The 25,336-nt window shown below is 36.0% G+C and overlaps 1 protein-coding gene across 1 annotated transcript in view; it reads left to right on the forward strand.

Annotated features, from left to right (window-relative positions):
• The first annotated feature begins 3,273 nt into the window (after positions 1–3,273).
• SRP72 (signal recognition particle 72) overlaps positions 3,274–25,336 on the forward strand; it is a 32,385-nt gene continuing 10,322 nt past the window's right edge. The window contains exons 1-12 of the mRNA XM_031943324.1: positions 3,274–3,432; positions 6,315–6,435; positions 10,547–10,670; positions 12,177–12,320; positions 12,404–12,515; positions 14,948–14,979; positions 15,583–15,707; positions 15,805–15,862; positions 17,431–17,562; positions 19,214–19,342; positions 20,631–20,703; positions 21,669–21,733. Coding sequence (XP_031799184.1) covers positions 3,324–3,432; positions 6,315–6,435; positions 10,547–10,670; positions 12,177–12,320; positions 12,404–12,515; positions 14,948–14,979; positions 15,583–15,707; positions 15,805–15,862; positions 17,431–17,562; positions 19,214–19,342; positions 20,631–20,703; positions 21,669–21,733 — 1,224 coding nt within the window. The 5' untranslated portion in view covers positions 3,274–3,323. The remainder of the gene's footprint in view (positions 3,433–6,314; positions 6,436–10,546; positions 10,671–12,176; positions 12,321–12,403; positions 12,516–14,947; positions 14,980–15,582; positions 15,708–15,804; positions 15,863–17,430; positions 17,563–19,213; positions 19,343–20,630; positions 20,704–21,668; positions 21,734–25,336) is intronic.

Genomic DNA, 25,336 nt, shown 5'->3' on the forward strand with positions numbered 1-25,336 from the left:
ACAGCTCTGGGGCTCAATACTGTGATATGATTCTATCAAACTGGTTAATAACTGATTGAAATAGGACTCCAAATGAATTATTTCTCACCTATGTTCTTTCATATATTTTGCATATATCTACATATTATACTAGATTAGGTAATAGCACCTAGAACAATGCTACAGTCATTTATTTTTTAATTTTTTTTTTATTCTTAATAGCTTTTTATTTACAAGTTATATGCATGGGTAATTTTACAGCATTGACAATTGCCAAACCTTTTGTTCCAATTTTTCCCCTCCTTCTCCCCACCCTCTCCCCTGGATGGTAGGATGACCAGTAGATGTTAAAATATATTAAAGTATAAATTAAATACAATATAAGTATACATGACCAAACCGTTATTTTGCTGTACAAAAAGAATCGGACTCTGAAATATTGTACAATTAGCCTGTGTAGGAAATCCAAAATGCAGGTGGGCAAAAATATAGGGATTGGGAATTCAATGTAATGGGTCTTAGTCATCTCCCAGAGTTCTTTTGCTGGGTGTCATGCTATAGTCATTTAATAAAAATTTTTTGAATTGATTGTGATTTCCATTACCCTCTTAAAATGTTTTAATATTGAACTTAAATATCAAATTAGAGCATTTTCACATATATGTATGTATATATACATATTTACATATATATGAAATACATACACTTATAATAGACATAGAGAACAAAAAAGAAGGATTTTATATGAAACAGTGACTTTCTCAAATTGCTTGCTTTTTATTTTTGTTATCTTTTTTTTTCCTGAGACAATTGGGGTCAAGTGACTTGCCCAGGGTCACAAAGGTAGGAAGTAGTAAGTGTCTGAGACCAGATTTGAATGAAGGTCCTCTGACTTCAGGGCTGGTACTCTATGCACTGCACTACCTAACTGCCCCAAATTGTTTGCTTTTTAAAAAAAAGGCATATAACAAATTCTACAGGTTACTTTCAAAATTGTTTTGCTCATCTGTATTTTCTTTGTTTTTTCTGTACATTTAAAAAAAGAAGTTTCAATGGCCCTCTTTTGGAGGAGAATCAGTGTTTCTAAGTCCATTTATCCCAACACAAACTCCTTCAACCCTAACAACAATCTTTCTAAAAAATAAGCATAGAGAAACAAAACAAATGCATATAGAAGAGGAGGAACGGCCTCTTCTGTCAGGAAATGAATGACATGTTTGAGTAAGGGGAAGTTGGGAAGCTTCACTTAGTTCAGTCATCTTGGCTAGAAGTTCCCTTCTCCATTCCACCTGGCAACACTCTAGACCAGACCTTGATTTTTCTACTACTGCTTTTAATCTGATTTTGTCCTTAATTTAACCTGTACGTTAATCTTTCTTAATACTATTTCCATTACAGGTAAACTAACCTTGCTGAAGTAGCAGAGTACCTTGAGAATGACTAAGTACTAGACAGAGATTAAACTACCACCTCTACCACAAAGCTTTGCTCCTATATTTAGAGTTAGCTGCTGGGTACATAACAAAGTAGTGTTTTAGAACACTGGATCCTTACTCCGGAGGGATCAGAGCACTAGAATTTGCCATCTGTTCACACAGGTAGTAAGCAATAACACTAGTTTTTTTTTCGTTGTTTTTTTTTCCCCTGAAAAAAATACAATGATGTATTAGTAAAAGTCCTGGATTTGTAATCAGAAGACTACTCCTGGATCTGCTTGTTATAACTTGACAAATCTAATTTCTTTGCTTTAGCAGCTTAAGGCTATATATAGATTGTCTATCAAAGCTTTGCCAGCTCTAAATGCATACTATGATCTTTTGGATAACTCAGTGAATGCATGCAGTTTAGGAAGAGGAAGGTCATACTATTAATTGCTACTTAAAAAAAAATAAACAAACCCCAAGCCCCATAGAAATGGACTGAGACATTGCTAGAGTCTATTTTGCTCCACAGACTCTTCAAAGTTGGAGAGCCTCTGGCAGTGAACAGAGCAGATCCTCAGGTCAGGAAAAACTGGTGTCCCGTCGTGCCTTTTACATAAACTAGCTCTGCATCCTGGACAACTCTAAGGTTTCATTTGCAGAGCAGGGACAGGTCTGTGCTGGTGATGGAGTTCCCTATACCAATGAAATCACAAGTTGGCCTAACAATAAAATAAATAAATAAATAAAATAAAGACTTTTATAATAACCCTAACCTTAACAATACAGCTCTTCAAAGTAATTGGTGTCCTCTGCCTGGGCTGGATGATAAACCTTCTCCTAATCTAGCACATATATTATTTAGGTTGCATTTATTTTATTTTTATTTATTTCATGGTGGCAACTACTGCTTGTAGTTGCCTTTGGTTTTACTTTTCACTAAATAAACATTTTATTTTTTTGGTTGGAGAATGGGGTGGGTTCTGTGGGATCAAGTAGCTGAATTATGCTCATGTCCACAACCTGTCACACTAAAGAGCACGCAATGACTCGATCATTCCATAGTACTTCAGTTTACTTTGCAATAGCAAAAGGGTTTTTATAAAGCAGGAATTCTCATTCTGGGCTCTCTGGAGTTTAAAAAAAATTTTTTTTTTTTAATAATAGCTTTTTATTTTCAAAATACATTGCAAAGGTACTTTTCAACATTTTTTTTTTACTTTTCTTTTTTATTATTATTATAGCTTTTTATTTACAAGTTATGTGCATGGGTAATTTTTCAGCACTGACAATTGCCAAACCTTTTGTTCCAATTTTTCCCCTCCTGCCCCCCATCCCCCAGATGGCAGGCTGACCAATACATCCACATTCATTCTTGCAAAACCTTGTGTTTTCTTTCTTTCCCTCACCCATCTCTAGACTGCAAGTAATCCAATAAGGATTAAATGTGCAGTTCTTCCAAACATTTTCTGCGGCTTTTTCTAAAAAAGAAATGTGTTGGTTGTACATGTATTCTATCAGACTGCTTGCTGTCTCGGGGAAGGGGAGGAGAAAAAAATGGAACTCAGAATCTTACAAAATCTTTACATATACACCTATTTTTACCTAAAATTGGGGGGAAAAACCCAAATAAACCAAAACACTATTACGCTTCCCGCCGCGGAGCCGGGCATGGTTTGCGAGTGGTCCCCGTAGGTAAATGACGGACGCTGCATCCGCTCCACCTGCTTACTCCAAGAGCCACCGGGACCGAGGTCTTCAGAGGCTTCAGAAGAGAGTCCCTCTCAAGGGAGGATGCCTGGAGTCTGGTTGCTATCAGCAACAGCCCAGCGTGGTTTCCCGTTCCCAGCTCTCCCCGCGGCCCCGCCGAAATCCGCTTCCGGGGTACAGGTCGTCCCCGCCCACCCCCGCGTATTCTCCAAGATGGCGAGCGGCGGCGGTGGGGGGGCGTCGGTTGCTGCCCTCTGGAGCGAAGTGAATCGTAACGGTCAGAATGGCGATTTCACGCGTGCCCTCAAGACAGTGGACAAGAGTGAGTGCCGCGCCCCTTTGGGGAGTCCTGGCGTCGCGAGCTGCCCCCGACCCCCGGTGCCGGCCGCCTCCGGGAGGGGAGATGGGGCTCTGCTTCCGGCAGAGGGAAAGGGGGCCGCCGGCCGGCGCGTGAAGGCGCCCCGCAGGGGCGCGGAGGCCTGGTCTCAGTCCGGGCGACCCCGCTCTGGGGCCGCGAGGCAGCGCCCCGCCCCAGGCTGGCGGCCGAGGCTTCCTCTACCCCTTTGTGCCACGTGGACTTAGCCGGGGAAGCTCGGGGGAGGGGCGCTTAAAGCGCCCGCATTCCCCCCCTCCCAAGAAGCCGCCCTCCCCGGGCCCTGAGTGTGTGTGTGTGTGTGGGGGGCGGCCGGTCCGGCCTTAGCCTGTCTCCCACGCCGCCGCCTCCTTTTCCGTAGCTCTTTTCTAACCTCTTTCACGGAAGAGGAAACTGACTAATACAGAGAAAGGTGTCAGTTTCGTGCAATTGACAGGCAGGAGATGAGCCTCCCGAGGCAGCCCTGCTTCCCTCCCCCTTCCCCGCTTTGCCAGCTGCTGTGGGAACTTGTCCGTCTGAGAGGGTGGGCGCGCGTGCTGGGAGCCCCCCCCTCTCCCCCCAGAGAGAGAACTGAGCTAGTTTTGCTTCCAAACTGCCCCGATCGGCCTTGCCCTTAGTATTAAAGTTATCGAACACTTGGTGTGTATCTGATAATTCCCAATACTTGGAGTAATTTAATATAGAAGTTACCTAATGTTATATAACCGGGCTTCAAAACTTTTTCTACTCCCGAGCCATTCTCCCTGAGAAACGTATTCTGTCAGGGTATATAAGATAGGTAGACAAATCAAACCTTTACTGATAATAAACCATAATTTCACAACCTCCACATTTAGTTAAGAGACTCCACATAGAATCACGACCTCATTTTAGGAAGCTTTGATATATAATGTGAAAGTTATATAGGAAAGTGAATAAGAAAATGGTCTGATGCTAAGTATTGTGTTTTATTGAAATATTTTTATATTATTTATGTCATGTTATAACTAATAGGTAAAACATTAATATACAGAGCATAGATGCCAGCTTTTTAAGCTTAATGCTCAGTAATTTCCATATAATTATAAGGTCTTGCCTAAGAGTCCACAAATGAGTGTGAAGCTGAGGTTTGAACCCACATTGTCTGCAGATCCAGTGCACTTTCCACTGTATATTCCTCTAACCTGATGAGTAAAGAAGCTCCTATTTCAAGTGGTAGAGTCATGTGCGATGTGTTCTTTCTATTATGCCTGAACCTCACAGAAAATACCTTCTATGTGTGGACTTTGGGATATGAAAATAAATGGAAATGGTAATATGGATATTAATAATAACACAATAGCATTAGTATTCCATAATATCTCTTCTGTAAACTAGATGTCCTGTAAGCATCTCAAATTCATATTCAAAACGGAGTTGATCTTCCTCATGCTCTCCTAAATCCATCTTCTGAATTTCCCTATTTCTCTCTAAGGCATCATCACCTTTCTAGTCACCTAGTTTGTAGCCCTGGAAACCACCCTCATATCACTATTCCTTACTGCTCCTTACCTCCATAACATTCCTTAAAATGGTCCATATGTCTCCTTATGTCCATGCTGGGACAATCCCAAATGGGGTCCCTTACTTAACCTCTGCTTAATAGGTTTCCTCAGTTGTAAAATGGGAATAACAACAGCACATACCTCTCAGAGTGGTTGTTAGGATCAATAGAAAACATTTATAGTATAGTATCCAACATATAAGCCTATAGATAGATTCTTATTTCTTCCCCCATTTTTTTCCTCCCGTAATCCTCCACATATTTGCCAAAATGATATTCTTTTTTTTTTTTTTTAAATAGCCTTTTATTTACAGGATATATACATGGGTAACTTTACAGCATTAACAATTGCCAAACCTCTTGTTCCAATTTTTCACCTCTTACCCCCCCCCCCCCCCCCCTAAATGGCAGGATGACCAGTAGATGTTAAATATATTAAAATATAACTTAGATACACAATAAGTATACATGACCAAAACATTACAAAATGATATTCTTAAAAGACCAGTCTGATACTGTCATGACCATACTCCTGCTTAGTTACCTATGGTCTTTCCTATAACTTCACAGCCCAGTTTCAGAGTACTTTTCCAGATTACATACATACATACATACATACATATATATGTGTGTGTGTGTGTGATATATATATATATTTGTCTCTCTTCAGATAACTTTTTCCTGAAGAAATTGGGAGTTTTTAGAGGTAGAAGAGAATGAATTACAGTGATCCTTAGATTGAAGGATTAAAATCCAAAGGGTCTTTACCTATAAGGTGGAAAACAATTTTGTTGCAAGTTTCCATAATTTTCTCAACAGCTATATTTAGTGGTGGTGATGTTATATGTGAATCTATTCTTCTGGGCCTTTTTCTTTCCAGTTGTCTTTTCTCACAGTGAAGGTAAGTAGAATGAAAAGAAGGCCCTGACTGGTAGAGGGGGGGGGAGGAGGGGAGAGTGTTGCACAAGTGTATATTTATTTGCTCGAAATGTACTCAGCAAATTATGGGCTGAGTCTCAAGATAAAAAGGTCTGAGAACTACTGGAATAGTTTTACCTTTTCATTGTATGTATTGTAAACTCTGTTTTTGACCCACAAAAATACTGAATTTGAATGTCTTGAGAAAAACCCCAATATATGTTTGTATAATTTCATACTTTACAAATTAAAAGTGAAGAAAGTCATTTTTTTCATTGACTATATTGAATTAACTCTTAACTGAAGGTGGGATAGATAGCAAGGGCACTGTATATATTAGGAAGGAAAAAGCACAAAAGATATGGAGCTAAAAATGTTATCTTTTTTTTAGTATTACAGATCAACAAAGATGATATAACTGCTCTGCATTGTAAAGTGGTGTGCCTTATCCAAAATAGTAATTTCAAGGAAGCCTTGAGTGTCATCAATTCTCACACCAAAGTGTTGACTGGGTAAGTAATTCAGCTTTAGTGATAATTGAAGTTCTGAGTGAACCATTTATTTCAGGTAGCAGTGTTTTTGAGGTTGCTTTCCAACTTCATTGATCTGTGCCCTAGTTTATTTCTTTTCCCCTGAAAGTGCTTCTGAAAGTGAAGAGGAGTCAGAATTCCTTACAATCTCCTGTGTTACATTTGGCCGCTTTAACAAAAAATTGTGAACAAATTAATTTAGTTACTTTTATCTCCTATATTCCAATCTCCTTTGTTTAGCTTTAAGATACTGTGTAGAAGATAGAGTGGACTTTGTTTGTATTTTGGTTTTTGGCAGGTTGATGTGAAACCTAAAGGAATGATGAAAGTCTGTAAAGTCTGTTTGGGGTGAACTGTCCTGAAGAAATAAAGATCTCATTTCATTGATTTGTAATTGGCACTGTAAGCTTGTGGGGGAAGAGATTCTGTGACCAATGTAGAGTGTGTCTTCTATAAATTAGCATCTCAGAGGGTTCCCTGGACTGCTCAGTCCTGTGTTTCAGTGCTGCCTTTTCTGATTGCCAGTACAACTCCCTAGCTACAGTCTGCCCTGCTTCTGAAAGAGAAGTATAAGGGATAAAATTAAGTGATGGAGAAAAACATGTTAATCTTCCAATACCACCTTGGGCAAAGTGTGTCCTGTGATATCTCCCACAACGAGTGATGAAAATGCCAAACTGTTCAGGTGTTGTCCATGATCGCTCTATACCAGGGGTCCTCAAACTTTTTAAATAGGGGGCCAATTCACTGTCCCTCAGACTGTTGGAGGGCCGGACTGTAGTAAAAACAAAAACTTTGTTTTGTGGGCCTTTAAATAAAGAAACTTCATAGTCCTGGGTGAGGGGAATAAATGTCCTCAGCTGCCGCATCTGGCCCATGGGCTGTAGTTTGAGGACCTCTGCTCTAAACCAGGGTTTTTCTTTAATGGGGGTAGCCTTTTAAATATTGTTGGAGTTACTTTTTCCACTCCTTCCTTGTCCCTGGGCCCCCAAATGAGACAATCCCAGGGTGCAAGTCAACATGAAATTTGGGGCACTGGTCCCATCTGTGAATGTACAAGTAAAAGGATATACCAGCTCCACTTAATCTTTAAAGGTAGATTATTATCTTTTCACTGTACTAAATTTGAGATCAGTTTGTGTAGGAACTTTTAGCTAGCTGAAACAAGAACAGTATCAGAAGTAGGATATTCCTGGAGTGAAACAAGGTTGCCCACTATCACCGTTACTATTTAATATTGTATTAGAAACGCTAGCTATAGCAATAAGAGCTGAGAAAGAGATTAAAGGAATAAGAATAGACAATGAGGAAGCCAAATTATCACTCTTTGCCGATGACATGATGGTATACTTAGAGAACCCCAGAGATTCTGCTAAAAAGTTATTAGAAATAATCCACAACTTTAGCAAAGTTGCTGGTTATAAAATAAACCCACATAAGTCATCAGCATTCTTATATATCACTAACAAAATCCAACAGTCAGAGTTACAAAGAGAAATTCCATTTAAAGTAACTACTGATAATATAAAATATTTAGGAATCTATCTGCCAAGGGAAAATCAGAAACTTTATGAGCAAAATTACAGACCACTTTTCACACAAATTAAGTCTGATCTAACCAATTGGAAAAATATTAAATGCTCTTGGATAGGGCGAGCAAATATAATAAAGATGACAATATTACCTAAACTAATCTATTTATTTAGCCTATACCAATCAGACTCCCAAAAACTATTTTAATGACCTAGAAAAAATAACAACAAAGTTCATATGGAAAAACAAAAGGTCAAGAATTTCAAGGGAATTAATGAAAAAAAAAATCAAATGATGGTGGCTTAGATGTACCAGATCTAAAACTATACTATAGAGCAGCAGTTACCAAAACTATTTGGTATTGGCTAAGGAATAGATTGGTTGATCAGTGGAATAGATTAGGTTCAAGGATAAAACAGTCAACAAATATAGCAACCTAGTCTTTGACAAACCCAAAGATCCCAGCTTTTGGGATAAGAACTTACTGTTTGATAAAAATTGCTGGGAAAATTGGAAACTAATATGGCAGAAACTAGGCATTGATCCATACTTAACGCCATGACACCAAGATAAGGTCAAAATGGGTTCATGACCTAGGCATAAAGAATGAAATTATTAATAAATTAGAGGAACATAGGATAGTTTACCTCTCAGACCTGTGGAAGGGAAGGTTTTATGACCAAAGCAGAACTAGAGATCATTACTGATCACAAAATAGAAAATTTCGATTATACCAAACTGAAAAGTTTTTGTACAAACAAAACTAATGCAGACAAGATTAGAAGGGAAGCAATAAACTGGGAAAATATTTTTACAGTCAAAGGATCTGATAAAGGCCTCATTTCCAAAATATATAGAGAATTAACTCTAATTTTTAAAAAATCAAGCCATTCTCCAATTGAAAAATGGTCAAAGGATATGAACAGACAATTCTCAGATGAAGAAATTGAAACTATTTCTAGTCATATGAAAAGATGCTCCAAGTCATTATTAATCAGAGAAATGCAAATTAAGACAACTCTAAGATACCACTACACACCTGTCAGATTGGCTAAGATGACAGGAAAAATAATGATGATTGTTGGAGGGATGTGGGAAAACTGGGACACTGATTCATTGTTGGTGGAGTTGTGAACGAATCCAACCATTTTGGAGAGTAGTTTGGAACTATGCTCAAAAGTTATCAAACTGTGCATACCCTTTGATCCAGCAGTGTTACTACTGGGATTATATCCCAAAGAGATTATAAAGAAGGAAAGGGACCTGTATGTGCACGAATGTTTGTGGCAGCCCTTTTGTAGTGGCTAGAAACTGGAAACTGAATGGATGTCCATCAGTTGGAGAATGGCTGAATAAATTGTGGTATATGAAAATTATGGAATATTACTGTTCTGTAAGAAATGACCAACAGGATGATTTCAGAAAGGCCTGAGAGACTTACCAACTGATGCTAAGTGAAATGAGCAGGACCAGGAGATCATTATATACTTCAACAACAATACTAGATGATGACCAGTCCTGATGGATCAGGCCATCCTCAGCAACGAGATCAACCAAATCATTTCTAATGGAGCAGTAATGAACTGGACTAGCTATACCCAGAAAAAGAACTCTGGGAGATGACTAAAACCATTACATTGAATTCCCAGTCCCTATATTTATGCACACCTGCATCTTTGATTTCCTTCACAAGCTAATTGTACAATAATTCAGAGTCTGATTCTTTTTGTACAGCAAAATAATGTTTTGGTCATGTATACTTATTGTGTATCTAAGTTATATTTTAATATATTTAACATCTACTGGTCATCCTGCCATTTAGGGGGGGGGGGGGGGGTAAGAGGTGAAAAATTGGAAAAAGAGGTTTGGCAATTGTTAATGCTGTAAAGTTACCCATGTATATATCCTGTAAATTAAAGGCTATTAAAAAAAAAAAAAAAAAAAAAAAAAAAAAGAAGTAGGATATTCCAGTACTAGGTCCTGTACTGGATTCGGGGAACCTGGGTCCCCAGCTCATTGTGGATTAGTGGCTCCTGGAGTTTCTTCTAGCTCAAAGTCCGTGATCACATGTTCTTTCAAGTGGCAGAAGTTAATGCCCAGAAACATTATATGGTCTTTTACTTTGAGAAAAACCCATTTTTCTTAAGATTTATGTTTCTCATGTTACTTTAATATAGTTATTTGTTATATTAATAAAGCATTTTGAAGACTATACATAACTGATTAGTATTTCTATTATTTTTGTATACTTAATTTATTGCTTAAGTGTTCCTTATTCTCTTGACATTTCCATATGTTTTTCTCTTGTTAATGATTGGATTTTGGTTTTAGGAAAGATTTGTTAGGTTTTTTTGAATATTTAAAGAAAACTCAAAATATATAATAAAAGTTTTGATTGACTTTGCAACAAGGAAAATCTTGCTGATCATTTCCTTTAGGAAAATTAAGGGTACCATCTAATAAGAAGTTACTTGGTTGTGATAGGCACAGGAATATCTTAAGAGGTTAAATGTCATTTCACTATTTCCCCCAGTCATATGCTGATTTGTTGCTCTTGCAGTGATTCTGTTTCCTTTGAGAAGGCATACTGTGAATACAGACTGAATCGAATTGAGAATGCCTTGAAAACAATAGAAAGTGCCAGCCATCAGACGGACAAACTAAAGGAACTTTATGGACAAGTGGTAATTACTCCTTTAAAATAGTGATGATCCTTGAGAATGATCCTGCTTCCTTCTTTAGCAGAGACTAGGGAGGGGAACCCAGTCTTCAGTAATGGGGTCCCAAGGAATAGACTGCCAAGTCTATTCTTTGAGATATGGTTAATTTCCTTCATTCTCAGCTGGGATAGATCTGGTAGACCAGATCTTCAGAAACAGCTGGATAGTATGTTGTATGTGACTATGTCTGAGGTGTATGGATAGTGTATGCTCTTGGTTCAGCCCTCCTGTGGGAAATTCGTGATAAAAGATGTTATGAGGAAAAACTCAGTTGGGGGGGAGTGAAGTGTGGAATTGAGCTCTTTAATTTGGAAAGCTTTTTGACTGAGAGATGTGATATGATTAAAGTTTCTAAAATCCCAATGAGGTTTGAAATAACAGTTGGTGACCACAACAAATCCCTGCTACTTATTTAGGCTTTATCTTTCATCTATTTCCAAATGTATTAGAACTGACTTAGGGAATTATGCCTAACATAAAACAGATAATTAAGGATAAAAATAGAAAACATCCTTAGAAGCTTAAAAGACAAAGATTTAGGACAGACAAATGCTGCTACTATTACTTTATATAGGTGGTTGTAAACTAAAGAATTTGTTACCCTTAAGAAACAGTATAGGTTAAAAATATAGATAAGGTCTGGAAAGATTTAGATGAGTTCATGGATTGTACCCCTGTAAATATGGAGCCTTTCTGATTTCCGTAGCTGAAAGGGATCTCTCCTCAGGCACTCAAGCCAGGATCTTATTTTTACCCTCACCTTATCCTTTGTGTCATATTTATCTAAGCATATAATAGTAGCTCCCGTTACATTGTAAAGTTCTTGAAGACAATGATGGTGTTGCTTAGTATTCTTGGCACATGGCAAAATGGTTTGGATGTAAAAAGTGTTTAATATTTTCAAGATTAAATTATGGATTGTATCTCCTTTGTCTTTTTGAGGTTAACTTTGGGAAGAGCAAAGATTGCTCTTTAACTAACATGTTTCACTTTTAGAATATTAGATTTGATATATTATGGGAGAAGCTGGTTTTTAGTTTCTTGAAGTCAGTGGAGTTGTATATGCTATTCACATGCACTGGGGACCTTGTTTTGTATAGAAAATTGGTGATTAGAATAGAAAGCAAAATAGAAGGGTTAAAAAAGCAAGATGGGGAAAAAAGAATGGAAAATAGGGTAAAGAAGTCTCTTATAAACTCTAAGTTAAAGTGATTTCCTTAAATGGCATATCATTCATGCCCTAAAAGGAAGATAGGAATTTACAGTGTTGAAAAGGTAAAAGGATTAATTGAACATGGCATTGTAAAAGTTTGGTACTCTGTCAACTTTACCAGAAAAAAAAGAAGAGAGTGAATTGTTAACTATTCATTCCTTATGAATTGGAATTTTCCCATTTAGAACTTTACGAAGGCATGAGCTTATAAGAACCACTTTGTGTATATTTGGCTAATAGCCTGTCTTGCTCCCCAGTTGTACAGGTTGGAGCGTTACGATGATTGCTTGGCTGTGTACCGGGATCTCATCCGAAACTCTCAAGATGATTATGAAGAAGAAAGAAAAACAAACCTTTCAGCAGTGGTGGCTGCCCAAAGCAACTGGGAAAAAGTAGTTCCTGTGAGTTTCCTCATGTGCCTATTCAGCCATTATAAAATCATATTTCACTTTAGTTATTGACTCTGCGATTTCTTTCCTAACAGGAAAATTTAGGCCTTCAAGAAGGCACTTATGAATTGTGCTACAATACTGCATGTGCACTAATAGGTCAAGGCCAGCTGAATGAGGCACTGAAAATCCTACAAAGAGCAGAAGGTAAAAAAGTTCCTAGAATTTAAAAATTAATACAACTCTGTGAAATGCCTTCTAAAATAATGTGAGCTTTGTACATTTCTGTTTGGGATATAATGTTGGAGAAGGGGATTTAAATGTCCAGTCTATGAGTTACCAGATATAATATGCCTGAGAAAGAGACCCTCTCTTTAACTTGCTTGCACCTGTGGACATATTTTTATTATGAAATGTATTACCTTGTACATAAGAAGGCTTAGGAAGAACATGATAGTTCTCTTCAGACATTGGAAAGATTGGCATATATTGAAGGTATTACATTTATTCTTAGAGGTCCAGAGGACCAAACTAAGATGAATGGGTGCAAGTTATGGGGAGACATTCCTGCCATAGAGGAAGAGATGATATTCTAATATCTGTATCTGAGAGTGGAGTGCTCTAATTCTTGGGTTGTAGACAGTCAAACGGCATAGATGACTGCTTATTGAGAATGTTGAAGAATGGACTTATATATACATAACTGGATTATATTATTTGTAAAGTCTCTTCCGGAAAAATATTTGTAGGGATGGGACAATGTAGTAGAGTGAATAGAGTGCTGCCCTGAAGACAGGAGACAGGGAAGTTTTTGTTCAAATCCTGTTCAAATCCCCCTGCTTTGTACCTGTGGGAAAGTCACCGCACCTCACAGAACCTAGGCCAGGCCTTTTTTAAACCTTTTTTTTCTCAAGATCCTTTTCTCTGAAGGTGCTTCTGGCAGTATTCCTGTATGTGGTCCCGCAGGTGCAGTGCGCATGTTATGTGTTCAGAACCAAGACTACAGGGAAAACACACAATGCAACCCGCAAGGAATGAGTTGCCAGAAACACCTTGTATTCATTACCTGTTTGATTTTGAATTAATTTTGGGTCATTGCATTAGAAGCTTTTTACTATTGCCAAATTTTTTGCAACCCCCACATTCAGTTACATGACACCATATAGCTTTTAAAAAGCTTTGCCCTAAGCAAGTCTTTAAGAATATGACTTACACAGCAATATTGTTAGATGGATCAGCTGTGAATGACATAAACTATTCTCAGCAATGCATTGATGCAAGACAACTCTCAAGGAGTTAGGATTAAAAATGCTATCCACACCCAGAAAAGAACTGATGGTGTCTGAGTATAGATTGAAGCATACTTTAAATTTTTCCTTTTTTTTTTTTTTTTTTTTTTTTGCTCAGGCATTTGGGGTTAAGTGACTTGCCCAGGGTCATACATCTAGGAAGTGTTAAGTCTCAAATCGAGACCAGATTTGAACTCAGGTCCTCCCTACTTCAGGCCTGGTGCTTTATCCATTGCGCCCCCTAAAATTTATTTACCTTGAGAGGGTTTTTTTGGTCCATATTTTCTTGCACAACATGACTGTTATGGAAATGTTTTGCATAACTACACATGTATAGCCAGTATAGAATTGCTTGCCTTCCCAGCAAACTGAGGTAGGGAGGAAAGGAGGGAGAGAATCTGGAATTAAGAATTTTAAAAATAAATGTTAAAAATTATTTTTACATGGAACTGGGGAAAAAGAAAATACTTTAAAAAAAATCTTACAGATATTAGCCTATATTGTGGCAGGAGTTTCCATATCAGTTAAATCACAAATCTGGATACCGCCTCTCTCTACCCCCAATTAAAAGATTGATTGTTCACCTGGCTCTTTCTTAAATTCCTTTGCCAAACCTGTTCATCTTATTCTCTGAGCCATCTCACTTATCTAAGACTCATATTCACACTGCCAAATCATTTTAGTGCTAGCAGAGTCCCTTTTATTTATTTTTTTTTGGTACAAATTCTATAAGGTACTGTTGAAAGATAATCAGGTATCAGCAGCAGCAGCATCCCATCCTATTTAATATTTTTATAACTAATGTTTGCAAAGTTCATTCTATCTTAATACATTTCATGATACCTTTTAAGTGCTTTTTAAGGAAGAGAAATAGGATGTTTGATTAGAAAATGTTTGACTCTTCAAATAATTTTAGTAAGATTAATATGCCATCATCTCATGACTCCTGAACCACTCATGTCTTTTCTTTTTTGACACATTTTCTCCCACAGAAGTCAAATTTGAAATGGCTGAGAACAAAGTAGGTGGGCAAACTGATAATAATGATGAGCAAGGTGGGAATAGCATGTGCTTACATGTTCCATAAGTCTGACAGATAGTGAGAACAAAGGAGAAGACTAAATATTCATAAGTAGCAGTTCAGTGTAGAGGGTTAGCAGAAGTCCAGAGAGATGAAATTAATGAAATGTAATAATGCCTTCATATCCTCGATGCTCTCAGTAAACCTTGATTTGTCAGATAGATAATTAAAACACTTGACTCCAAAATCTCCAGGGATTCTATGTGAAGTATAGAGAGGAAGAGCTATAATTGAGCCTGTTAATTTTTTAAACATTTTATTTCCTATAGATCTTTGCCGTCAATCACTCTCGGAAGACTCTGTAAGTATGCCACTGTTGCTACATTAAATTTTGGGCATTTGGGATTTAGTGATTTATTGAATTTCTGAAGTATATGCTGATTTATTGATTGAACTAATTGTTGAAATTCTGCTGTATGCATTTAGTTATTAAGTGCCTTTGAATTGAAAGTCTGGATAGAATTGAAACTTGGGTTACATATTCTTTTAAAGAAATTATTTCCTTTGTGTTTAATATGTAGCTAAAAAAATAAACATAAGAACATCATACATCTATTGTTGCTCCTGTTTTTTTTGATAATAGCTTATAACTAAGTATTCTGTGTTTTCCTTCTAAAGATTTTTTTAAAGTTCTTTTTAAGTTTACTACTCTCAATCTTATATAGTCATTTTAACCTAGCAATTGCAAAGAATCATAGTATCTGAAAGAGACTTTAGAGGCTAGTTTGTAAAATCCATTCTTGACTAAGACTCTTCTGTGGCACCTCACAAATTGGAATCCAGACTTAAAGATTTCTTATGAAGAACATCCATTCCTTATTGAGGTAGTCTGGTTTAGTCTTGGGACCCCATACTTGTTATGTGGTGTTATTTTACATTAAAACCCTTTCCTTTTCTTATCTAGGATGTGACTGAGGAAGACATACAAGCAGAACTAGCAATCATTCATGGTCAAATGGCATATATTCTTCAACTTCAAGGTCATACAGAAGAGGCTTTGCAGCTTTATAATCAGATAATAAAATTAAAGTAAGGAATTTATGAAAGTGGTATGTTGCACTTTTTCAAGAGGACTTGGTTCATTTTTAATGGCCTTCATATTTTGGCTGTCTTTTCTTGTCTACAGGCCAACAGATGTGGGATTGCTTGCTGTAATTGCAAATAACATCATTACAATTAACAAGGTATGAAAAGTTCTAAATGAAGTCATTATTACCTCTGCACTGTCTAGTAATAAATACTCCCTCTCGCTCTCTCTTTTTTTATTATAGCTTTTTATTTAGAAGATCTATGCATGGGTAATTTTTCAGCATTGACAATTGCAAAACCTTTTGTTCCAATTTTTCTCCTCCTTCCCTCCACCCCTTCCCCAGATGGCAGGTTGACCAATACATGTTAAATATGTTGAAGTATAAGTTAAATGCAATATATGTATACATGTCCATACAGTTATTTTGCTGTACAAAAAGAATCGGACTTTGAAATAGTGTACAATTAGCTTGTGAAGGAAATCAAAAATGCAGGTGAACAAAAATAGAGGGATTGGAAATTCTATGTAATGGTTCTAAGTCATCTCCCAGAGTTCTTTCCCTGGGTGTAGCTGGTTCAGTTCATTACTACTCTATTGGAACTGATTTGTTTCATCTCATTGTTGAAGAGGGCCACGTCCATCAGAATTGATCATCATATAGTATTGTTGTTGAAAATCCTCCCTTTCTCAAAACAAATCAGAAAAGTTCCTTTCAAATAGAATCAAAGAATAATTGTTCTGGTACTTAATTTTTTTGCATTTCATGTTCAAATTAAGCTTTCCTTTGAGTAAAAAATTAATTATGGGGGATAGTTTAAGAATCTTTCCTTTCATTTTAGGTAAACTTTGTAGAAATGTTTTGTGTGTGAATTGGTTAGATTTCTTTTTAAAAGAAAAACCCAACCTTTAAAAATATGTATTTTTACAGTTTATTAATGATTGAGAAAGAGTATGATTTTTGGAGTATGTTCAGTGCAGTTTTTCTCCAAGAGTGTGTATGGATTTAGATGATTAAAAAAATTTCACTACCTGTTGCCAGATTTCTTAGGAATTATTAAGTTTTTAGTTTTTTAAATAATATTTTCTCTTTCCAAATACATGCATATCAGAAAAGGGAGAAATCACAGTGAAAGTATAGTTTGCATCTACTATTCCTACCATATTAAATCTCATAATTTTCAAAAGCACATTCTTTATGCAGTCACACTTCCTATGCAAATACCCAACACTTCTCAATCTATATCATCATTTCAGCCTGAGGATTACAGTCACTGAGACTTGGAAAGGGACCTTAGAGGCCAGCTTGTGATAAGAATTCCTGAATAAGTGTCTTTTCAGTGATGCCCCTCACCTCATAAGTGGTCATCCAGACTTCATTTGAAGATTTCCTGGGAGGTAGCAACTAGTCTTGGGGATCTATACTCATGGTGGGGTATTTCCTTAGGCTCAGCCCTCAGTTGGCCTCTTTTATTATTTCTACCCATTCTTCTTATCTGCCCTTTGGAGTCAAACACAGTAAGTCTATCTTCATTTGTCCTGTCCATTTCTTGTTTAACTTATAATTTTCCTTAACCCTCGGTTCTTCAGGCTTTTCTCTTTTGCCTCCTTGTTTTGGCTTCTTTTTTAATCTTTCATAAGAGCTATAGTAGAAATTGAAAGACTGAATGGCAGTTAGTAATGCTTGTGTTGTTTTTTTTTTTTTTCTTTTTTCTTTTTAAATAGGACCAAAATGTCTTTGATTCCAAGAAAAAAGTGAAACTAACCAATGCAGATGGAGTAGAGCATAAACTTTCCAAGAAACAGCTGCAGGCTATAGAATTTAATAAAGCTTTACTTGCTATGTATACAAACCAGGTAAGTAATAGTATCCTAATTGTTAGTACAAATATACAACATACCAATTCTCTATTCTTTTCTTCTCTCCCTACTTCCCTCCTTTCCTCTCTCCTTTTCCTTTTCCCTTTCCCTCCTGCCTTCCTCCTCTTTTTTTTGCTCATTGTTCAAAATGTTTTGTGTCAGTTTATTTTTAGCTTTGTAAAACTATATACTATTTTTTCTTCTTGTTGTGATCAAAATATCAATATATCTTAGGTGTGATTTGCTTATTATATAATTTCATAATCCCTAGAATATGTGTAATGCTCATGAATTTTTACAGGGAGAACATAATATTTATACTTGTTAATTTTGATAAATTCTCTTTATTCTTTGTATGATCATTTTAAGTCCTTTTAAGTGCTAATCATTTTTTAGGCTCAAGAACAGATCTTCATTTTTGTTCTGTGGGTGTATAGAGAGTAAATTGTTAATGCAAGCAAAGATCCTTATTCCCAGTTACTAAAATTCAGATTAAATTCTAGTTTAATATCAAATTCTCTGAGTATAGAATTCAGGGTCTGTATAAAGTTTTTCCCCCCTTTGGTACTGATAGGAAAATTACTTAAAATTTCTAAGCAATGATTATTAGACATTGAATTAAAAATATTTAGATAAGCTAGTTTTTAACTATATTCTTTTTTTTCCCCCTGAGGCAGTTGGGGTTAAGTGACTTCCTCAGGGTCACACAGCTAGGAAATATTAAATGTCTGAGGCCGGTTTTGAACTCAGGTCCTCTTGACTTCTATCTAGGATCAGTGCACTATCCACTGTGCCATCTAGCTGCCTCTTTTATCCCTATTCTTACATAAAATCTCAGTATAAGCTATTTTTATTTTAAACGTGCTAAACTTTTTACACTTCCAGATATCTATTTACTTTTAAAAAACATCATTGTTGAAAAAAACATTGACATTTCTCAGATTATGTTTGGAACTTTTTTTGACTTTGAATTTATACTTAATGATATATTTCTTGGGAATATTAAATTTCCATTCTTTGAAGAAAGATTTGATTTTTTTAGAACTGCTGGAAATTATGAAGAGGCAATCCCGTGAATAAAAGGATTTTTCACATTGCTGTTAATAATGCTTTGGGCACAAAAAGGGTGTAACTGTAAGGTGAGGTCTTTTTCTTTTGTGAGTCACAAGTTAGTTATAGAGACAGTTCCATAGAATGAGTTACATATGTTTTTTTGTTGAATACAAATTTCTTAAGTTACTTATTAACTAGATGCCATCCACTGTGCTAGGTTTTGGAGGATACAGTGACACAAAGGAAACATTTCTCTTCTTCGAGGAACTCTCAGGGCAACATTTTAAGGAAAAAATTCATTTGAAGCTTCAATTTTTTGTTACATATTAAGGCCAATCTTGTTACTTGTTAAGGCCAGTCTTGTTACTTTATAATCACATATTATGTTTAATACATTGTACTTGCCAAATTTTTCTCAAGGACAAAATGAAAATGAGACTTTGTAAAATGCCCTTCTTATTCTATGTAATTCATCCAAACCTTACTGCCTTCTTATTTCACTTGCTTTTATCTCTCCTTTTATTCTGTACTATTTGTCATCATGGTTGTAATAATTTACTTATGTGAAAAAAAAAAATGAAATCTTTTCTCCTAGGCAGATCAGTGCCGCAAAATATCAACCAGCTTACAGTCCCAAAGTCCTGAGCATCTCTTGCCTGTGTTAATCCAAGCTGCCCAACTCTGCCGAGAAAAGCAACATGCAAAGGCCATAGACCTCCTTCAGGTGATTGAATAATTTCTTTTAACTTTTAAAGTCAAGTTTGTGACAGTGTGACCTGCTGCGTCATTTTCATTGTGATTCAGCAACTCTTAAAACTTAGTAGGGAATTGATAAAAAAAATTGATAATGGATAAATCATAGACCTGTTTTGTTTAATTTTTAAATTATGCCAAATTGTCTTTGCCCTGTGGAATGCTCTCTGTCACAAACACATTGAGTTCCTTTTCATTTAGAGACCTATTTTATATTATTAGCTCCAGACTGCTTTCATCAGAACATGATTTCTTTGCTGTCAGACATGATCAAATGGGTCACAGAAAACTACTCGTCTTCCATTCCTGATTTCTAGATTAGTCAGCCCAGATTTATGAGGTTTTGAAGATACACTCTAGCTTCTGATTTTACTAATAGGGAAACAGACTTATACATTTAGCTTACTTATTTGGAATTTGCCTGAGAAGCAAGCAGAAGCAGACAACGTTTATTGGAAGATCTACCTCAGATTTCTCTTGTATTATGTGAAAAACAGTGAAACATTTTCCAGGAAACCTGATGTTTCTGAATATAATCCAGAGAAAAGGTAAAACTTAGAAGCTATTGTGACTCAACATTTTAAAATTCATAATCCGTAATATCCATGATGATCATCATTCTGTTTTTGTAAAGAGAACCTCTAGAATTAGCATTTATGTAGTGCTTTAAGCTTTACAAAGCAGTGCACATTTGATCATCACAATCCTGTGAGGGAGGTAGTACAGTTGTTACCCTCATTTTAGAAATAAGAAAGCTGAGGCTCAGAGAGATTAAGGACTTGCCTATGATCACGCAGCCAATGAGAGCTGGAGGTAAGTTTGGAAGTTAGACTTTTCCGGACCAAAATCTTAGTTCTTTCTCTAATGTGTTGTGCTGCTTCTCATTTTCCATAGCACACCTTTGAGCAAAACATGTGTGGAACTAATGGTCTTTCAGAGTAGGACTTGGTTGGACTTCTGTGTCTAACTGTGTCCAACTTGTGTTCATTGAAAGCTGTTTGAGGAGCAGCTAGGTAGTGCAGTGAATAGAGCACCAGCCCTGAAGTCATGAGGACCCGAGTTCAAATTTGGCTTCAGACACTTAACATTTCCTAGCTGTGTGATCCTGGGCAAGTCACTTAACCCCAATTGCCTCAGCAAAAAAAAAAAAAAGAAAGAAAAGAAAGAAAGAAGGAAAGCTGTTTAAAAGATTAGGTAGTTGAGAGATTATTAAATAAAATGTGTGATGAGTGTCTGTTTTTTCCCTCCAAAAATACTAGGAATTCTCAGAACAGCATCCAGCCAATGCAGCAGAAATTAAATTGACCATGGCACAGCTGAAAATTGCTCAAGGTATGGATATGTTTGTCAGTTTTGTGACATCATCTTGTTTACAATGAAACAAGGGCTGAGAGATCCCAAAACGGTCTAATAGTGTTAGCAGTGAATTGGTCTTTTGATGAGATCTTTATTGCATTATCTTGACAATATTAAAAAGCTGTAGACAAAGTGTGCTCATGGAATCATATAAGTGAAAAGAAATTGGAAATAGCTTAGGTCCCTTCTCCATTTAACAGATGGGGAAACCAAGGCTCTAGCGCTTGCCCAGGGTCAGCGGGGCTAGGCACTTCAATCCTGGTCTCTCCCTCAGGTGCGCCTTTATGTATGTTATCTGTGTAGATGTTTTGTTCACATATTTGAGTGATTGAGTCAAGTAGTAGAAATGACTTTGTCAAGGACGCTGGCTTTCTGAATCTATTAGCCCTTGTAGACCTAGATTTATCTCCTCCTTCAGCCCCATCTCCTTGCCAAGGCAGACTTCTGCATGCATTGTCTGATTAGGATAGGTTGGGGGAGTGGGAGGTGGGGATGCCCCCCTCATTCTGATTGTTTTATAAAAGATCAGAAGGAAAGGAAGTCATTTATTTTTTCAGAGTAATTTTTTACATTGCCCCCTAGGCACCGAAAGTCATGCAGCCTTCTTTGTTAGGGGCTGGATTGAGTCAGGTCATGAGTTTTAAGGGCAAGTCCCTGTCTACCACTCCACACTGCCTATCAATCCAGTATCTACACAATTATAGACAAAGAATTGTTAGAGTTGGGGAGAGGAGCATGATCTTTTGTAGTTTTTCACGGGGAGACTAGTTAACTAGAAATTAAAGGATGTTAATGTAAGTTAACTAGAAATTAAAAGTTAATGTGAAATGTTGCCTTTCATTTCTTTGTGGTTAGAAAAGATAGAATGTTAAAGAAATAGTAAAAAATAAAATTTTTATGGTATAATTTTTCATAAGATACTGCTTCTATTCTATCCTCAGGTAATATTACCAAAGCATGTCTAATCTTGAGAAGTATAGGAGAATTAAAGCATAAACCAGGCATGGTGAGTTATGACTGACATATTCAGGATGGAAAAAGGAAATGAAATAGGAGCTTACTGGGAACTGTCACTTGTGCACTTCAGTTTTTTAAAAAAGTTTTTATTAATAGCTTTATGTTTTCAAAATACATGCAAAAGTAGGTTTCACCCTTGCAAAACATTGTATTCCAAATTTTTCTCCCTCCCTTTCCTCATCCCCTCCCCTAGAAAACAAGTAATCTAATATAGGTTAAACATGGAGCTCTGTAATTTTAGCTGAAGGCATGTTTATTTCTTGTGTAAGAAATATCACAGACATATATTGAGTACTGTGGCCAAATACTTTATCTAAGCAGGGTTCAGCAAAATAGTTTCTGATCTTTTGAAAATATTTTAGGAAAAAAAAAAAGCAATAGCTTTTTGAAATACATACAAAGATAATTTTCAACATTCACCCTTGCAAAACCTTGTGTTCCAAGTTGTTCTCCCACCCTCCCCACCTCTACCTTCCCGTAGATGACAAGCAATCCAATATAGGTTAAACATGTGCAATTATTCCATGTTTCCACATTTATCATACTGTACAAGAAAAATCAGATCAAAAAGGAAAGAAAAAAATGAGAGGAAAAAACAAGCAAGCAAACAACAGCAAAGGTGAAAAATACTATGTTGTGATCCACATTCAGTTCCCATAGTCCTTTCTTTGGGTACAGATGGCTCTCTCCATCATAAGACCATTGGAACTTCCCTGAATCACCTCACTATTGAAAATAGTGATGATAATAATAATACTATATAATAATAATAATAATAATAATAATAATAATAATAATAATAATACTCATTTCACTTAGCATCAGCTTATGTAAGTCTCTCTAGGCCTCTCTGAAATCATCCTGCTGATCGTTTCTTACAGAACAATAATATTCCATAACATTCATATACCATAATTTACTTAGCTATTCTCCCACCGATGAGCATCCACTCAATTTTCAGTTCCTTGCCATCACAAAAAGGGCTGCTACAAACAGTTTTGCACTTGTGAGTTCTTGCAAATTCTTTTAAAAAATCAAATGAAAGTGCTACAAAGTTATTGTGAGAGGGAAGTACAGGTTTAGGAAATTGTGGAGAAGTATTTTTTATCTCAAATATTTCTGATTATATTTTTCCTCCTCCCTTTAGAGACATTTTTTATTCCTAAATATTATTGTTTTTAAAAAGAGAGAGAATAGAAAAACAATTCAGTAAAATCAAACTAAACAAAATCTATATTCACAGATCCCACCTTGCTCCTCTACAAAGGGATTGGGGCAAGGGATCTTTAATTTCTTTTTCCTTTGAGGTCAAACTTGTTTTTTATAGTTTGCATTTCATTTCAGTTGTTTTGTGCTTGTTTTTGCCATTTATGTTTTTCTGATCATTATGTATATGCTTTTACTATCTCTGTTTATTCTACTTTGTATCATTGTATTTAAGTCTTTCCATAGTTTGCTCTTTTTTTAAGTAAAAGGAAATTTTATGTTTTTAAACAAATTTCAGAAACAAAAAGCAAGCAAACATCTATACTGCTACGATATGATAACTGTTTTCAGTATGCCAACAGCCCTCATTCTGTAGAAAGATTTTTTGAGCTTAGGAAAATCAGCACATCATTAAGCCAAGACAATCAGATCAAAAATTTAACAGACTTGGATAAAAACAAAAAGAATTAAGATTTTGTTTTACTTTGAATGAATTATACTTGCCTGAAGTAACTAAAGCAATTTTCATCATTTAACTTGTGTTCTACATTAAATAATGCACTAAATTTTAAATAGAAAGTTCATTAGCTAGTTTTTCTACAGCGGTTAGGTTAAATTGGACATATGGTAGCCATGCTTCTGTAGTTATCCTGTGTTCCTTGTTTCTTGAAGCACAATTTGTTTAGCCATACTCCACAAAGTAAATATCTACTTTGTTTCCAGTGGTTTGCTATCACAAACAGCTTTCCCTTAAATAATTTGGTGTCTCTAGAACCTTTCCCTTTGTCATTAACCTCCTTGAAGCACATATGTACAAGTGGAATCTCCGGATCAAAGTGTATAGACATTTAGGCACCTTTTTTTCATAATTTGAAATTACTTTTCAGGATGATTGGGCCACTTCACAGCTTCACCCATAGTACATTAGTGTTGCTTTTAAAGGTAAAATATTAAAGGACAGTTGATTATTGCAGGTTGAGCAAATGTTTTCATTTGAGCATCTAGAAGCCACAAAGCTCTCTATGGGAAAGAAAACTCAGTATAATAATGTTTAGCCTACTTATGGTCCTTTGTAGTAATTTCAAGAGCTCTCAAAGTACAATAAAATGAGGTAGATTGGGGAGTCCTGATTTTGTAATATTTGTTCTCAGTTATAATTTCTTCTTCATAGCTAGAGCAATATAATGTTAGATATTGAATTATTTTGATTTGCTTATTCATGTGATTTAAATGCAATATCCTTGTTGATCCTTATTTTACAATGTAAACATACATCTGTGACAGTCCTACCATAGGAGATCTGAAGGATTGTCATTAGATTATTGGAGTGTTTTATGGATTGGAAATTCTTTCTTTGTAACAGTGCCATATTTTAATCATGAAATTGTAGGTTTTACTTTGGAAGGAAAGAGTGATTTTTTTTCTCCTGTTCTTGCTGAATATGAAGAATAGGCTGTTATTTATTTGCTCAGAAATAAAAGATTTCCTTGAAATTTCATTTGTTAAGAATAACAGTTAAATGAATTTCTACAAAGTAACAATGGGAACTAAGAAATAAAATTCTAAATTTCAGCCCAATCAAAAATTCTTCAAAATCTGATGACTTTTCCAAATACTTTGAGAGCCTTTTCTTGATAGAAATTTGTCATGAAATCTAATGCTGGGTTACTGTTTTTATGTTCTATAAGGACAGAGCGCTAAAAGGCCTAGTTTCTGTAGTAGCGAGATCTGTGTTTTTAAGTAAATTGAAGGTCTTGGATTCTGTGGAATCAGAGATTCCCTGGAAATGACCTACAGCAAATCATGGAACAATTGTAATTCAGAGAGGTTCACCTCGAAGATCATCCACTTCTGAATGGTCTTCATGAATTGTGGCCAAAATAATTTATTCCCTGAAAGATAGTCCTCCAGGGAGGCTGATTCATAGGTGGCAGTTATTGAAGGCCTTGTCCTCAGATCATGAGGTTTTCTGCCATGGAAGCATGGCATTAGTAATTCATTATCTTACAGAGTTTGAAGGCTCTTCCTTCACAATAGCCTTGTGATGGGGATAGTGCCAGATACCAGTTTTATAAATTAGAATTATGATGCCCAGAGAGGTTATATGATTTGCTTATTGTCACAGCGCTAGTAAATGTTGATTCTAAATATTCATTGTAAAAGTTTTAACTCTTTATGTTCTTTAGAAAAATGGAATGATAACTATTTAAATAATTTTGCTTTTCATAAAACATTTGATAGTCTTTTTTTCCCCTCAGAATTCTTTTGGGAAGAAAGTGATTTCGTTAGCCCTAATATATAATACACATGAGATAGTTACTGACAGAGAAAGCAGAATATATGGACTATGGACTGTCACCTCCTCAATGTTTTTGATTTTAGAAAA

The sequence above is a fragment of the Sarcophilus harrisii genome, chromosome 6, assembly GCF_902635505.1.
Source record: "Sarcophilus harrisii chromosome 6, mSarHar1.11, whole genome shotgun sequence".
Taxonomy (NCBI): Eukaryota; Metazoa; Chordata; class Mammalia; order Dasyuromorphia; family Dasyuridae; genus Sarcophilus; species Sarcophilus harrisii.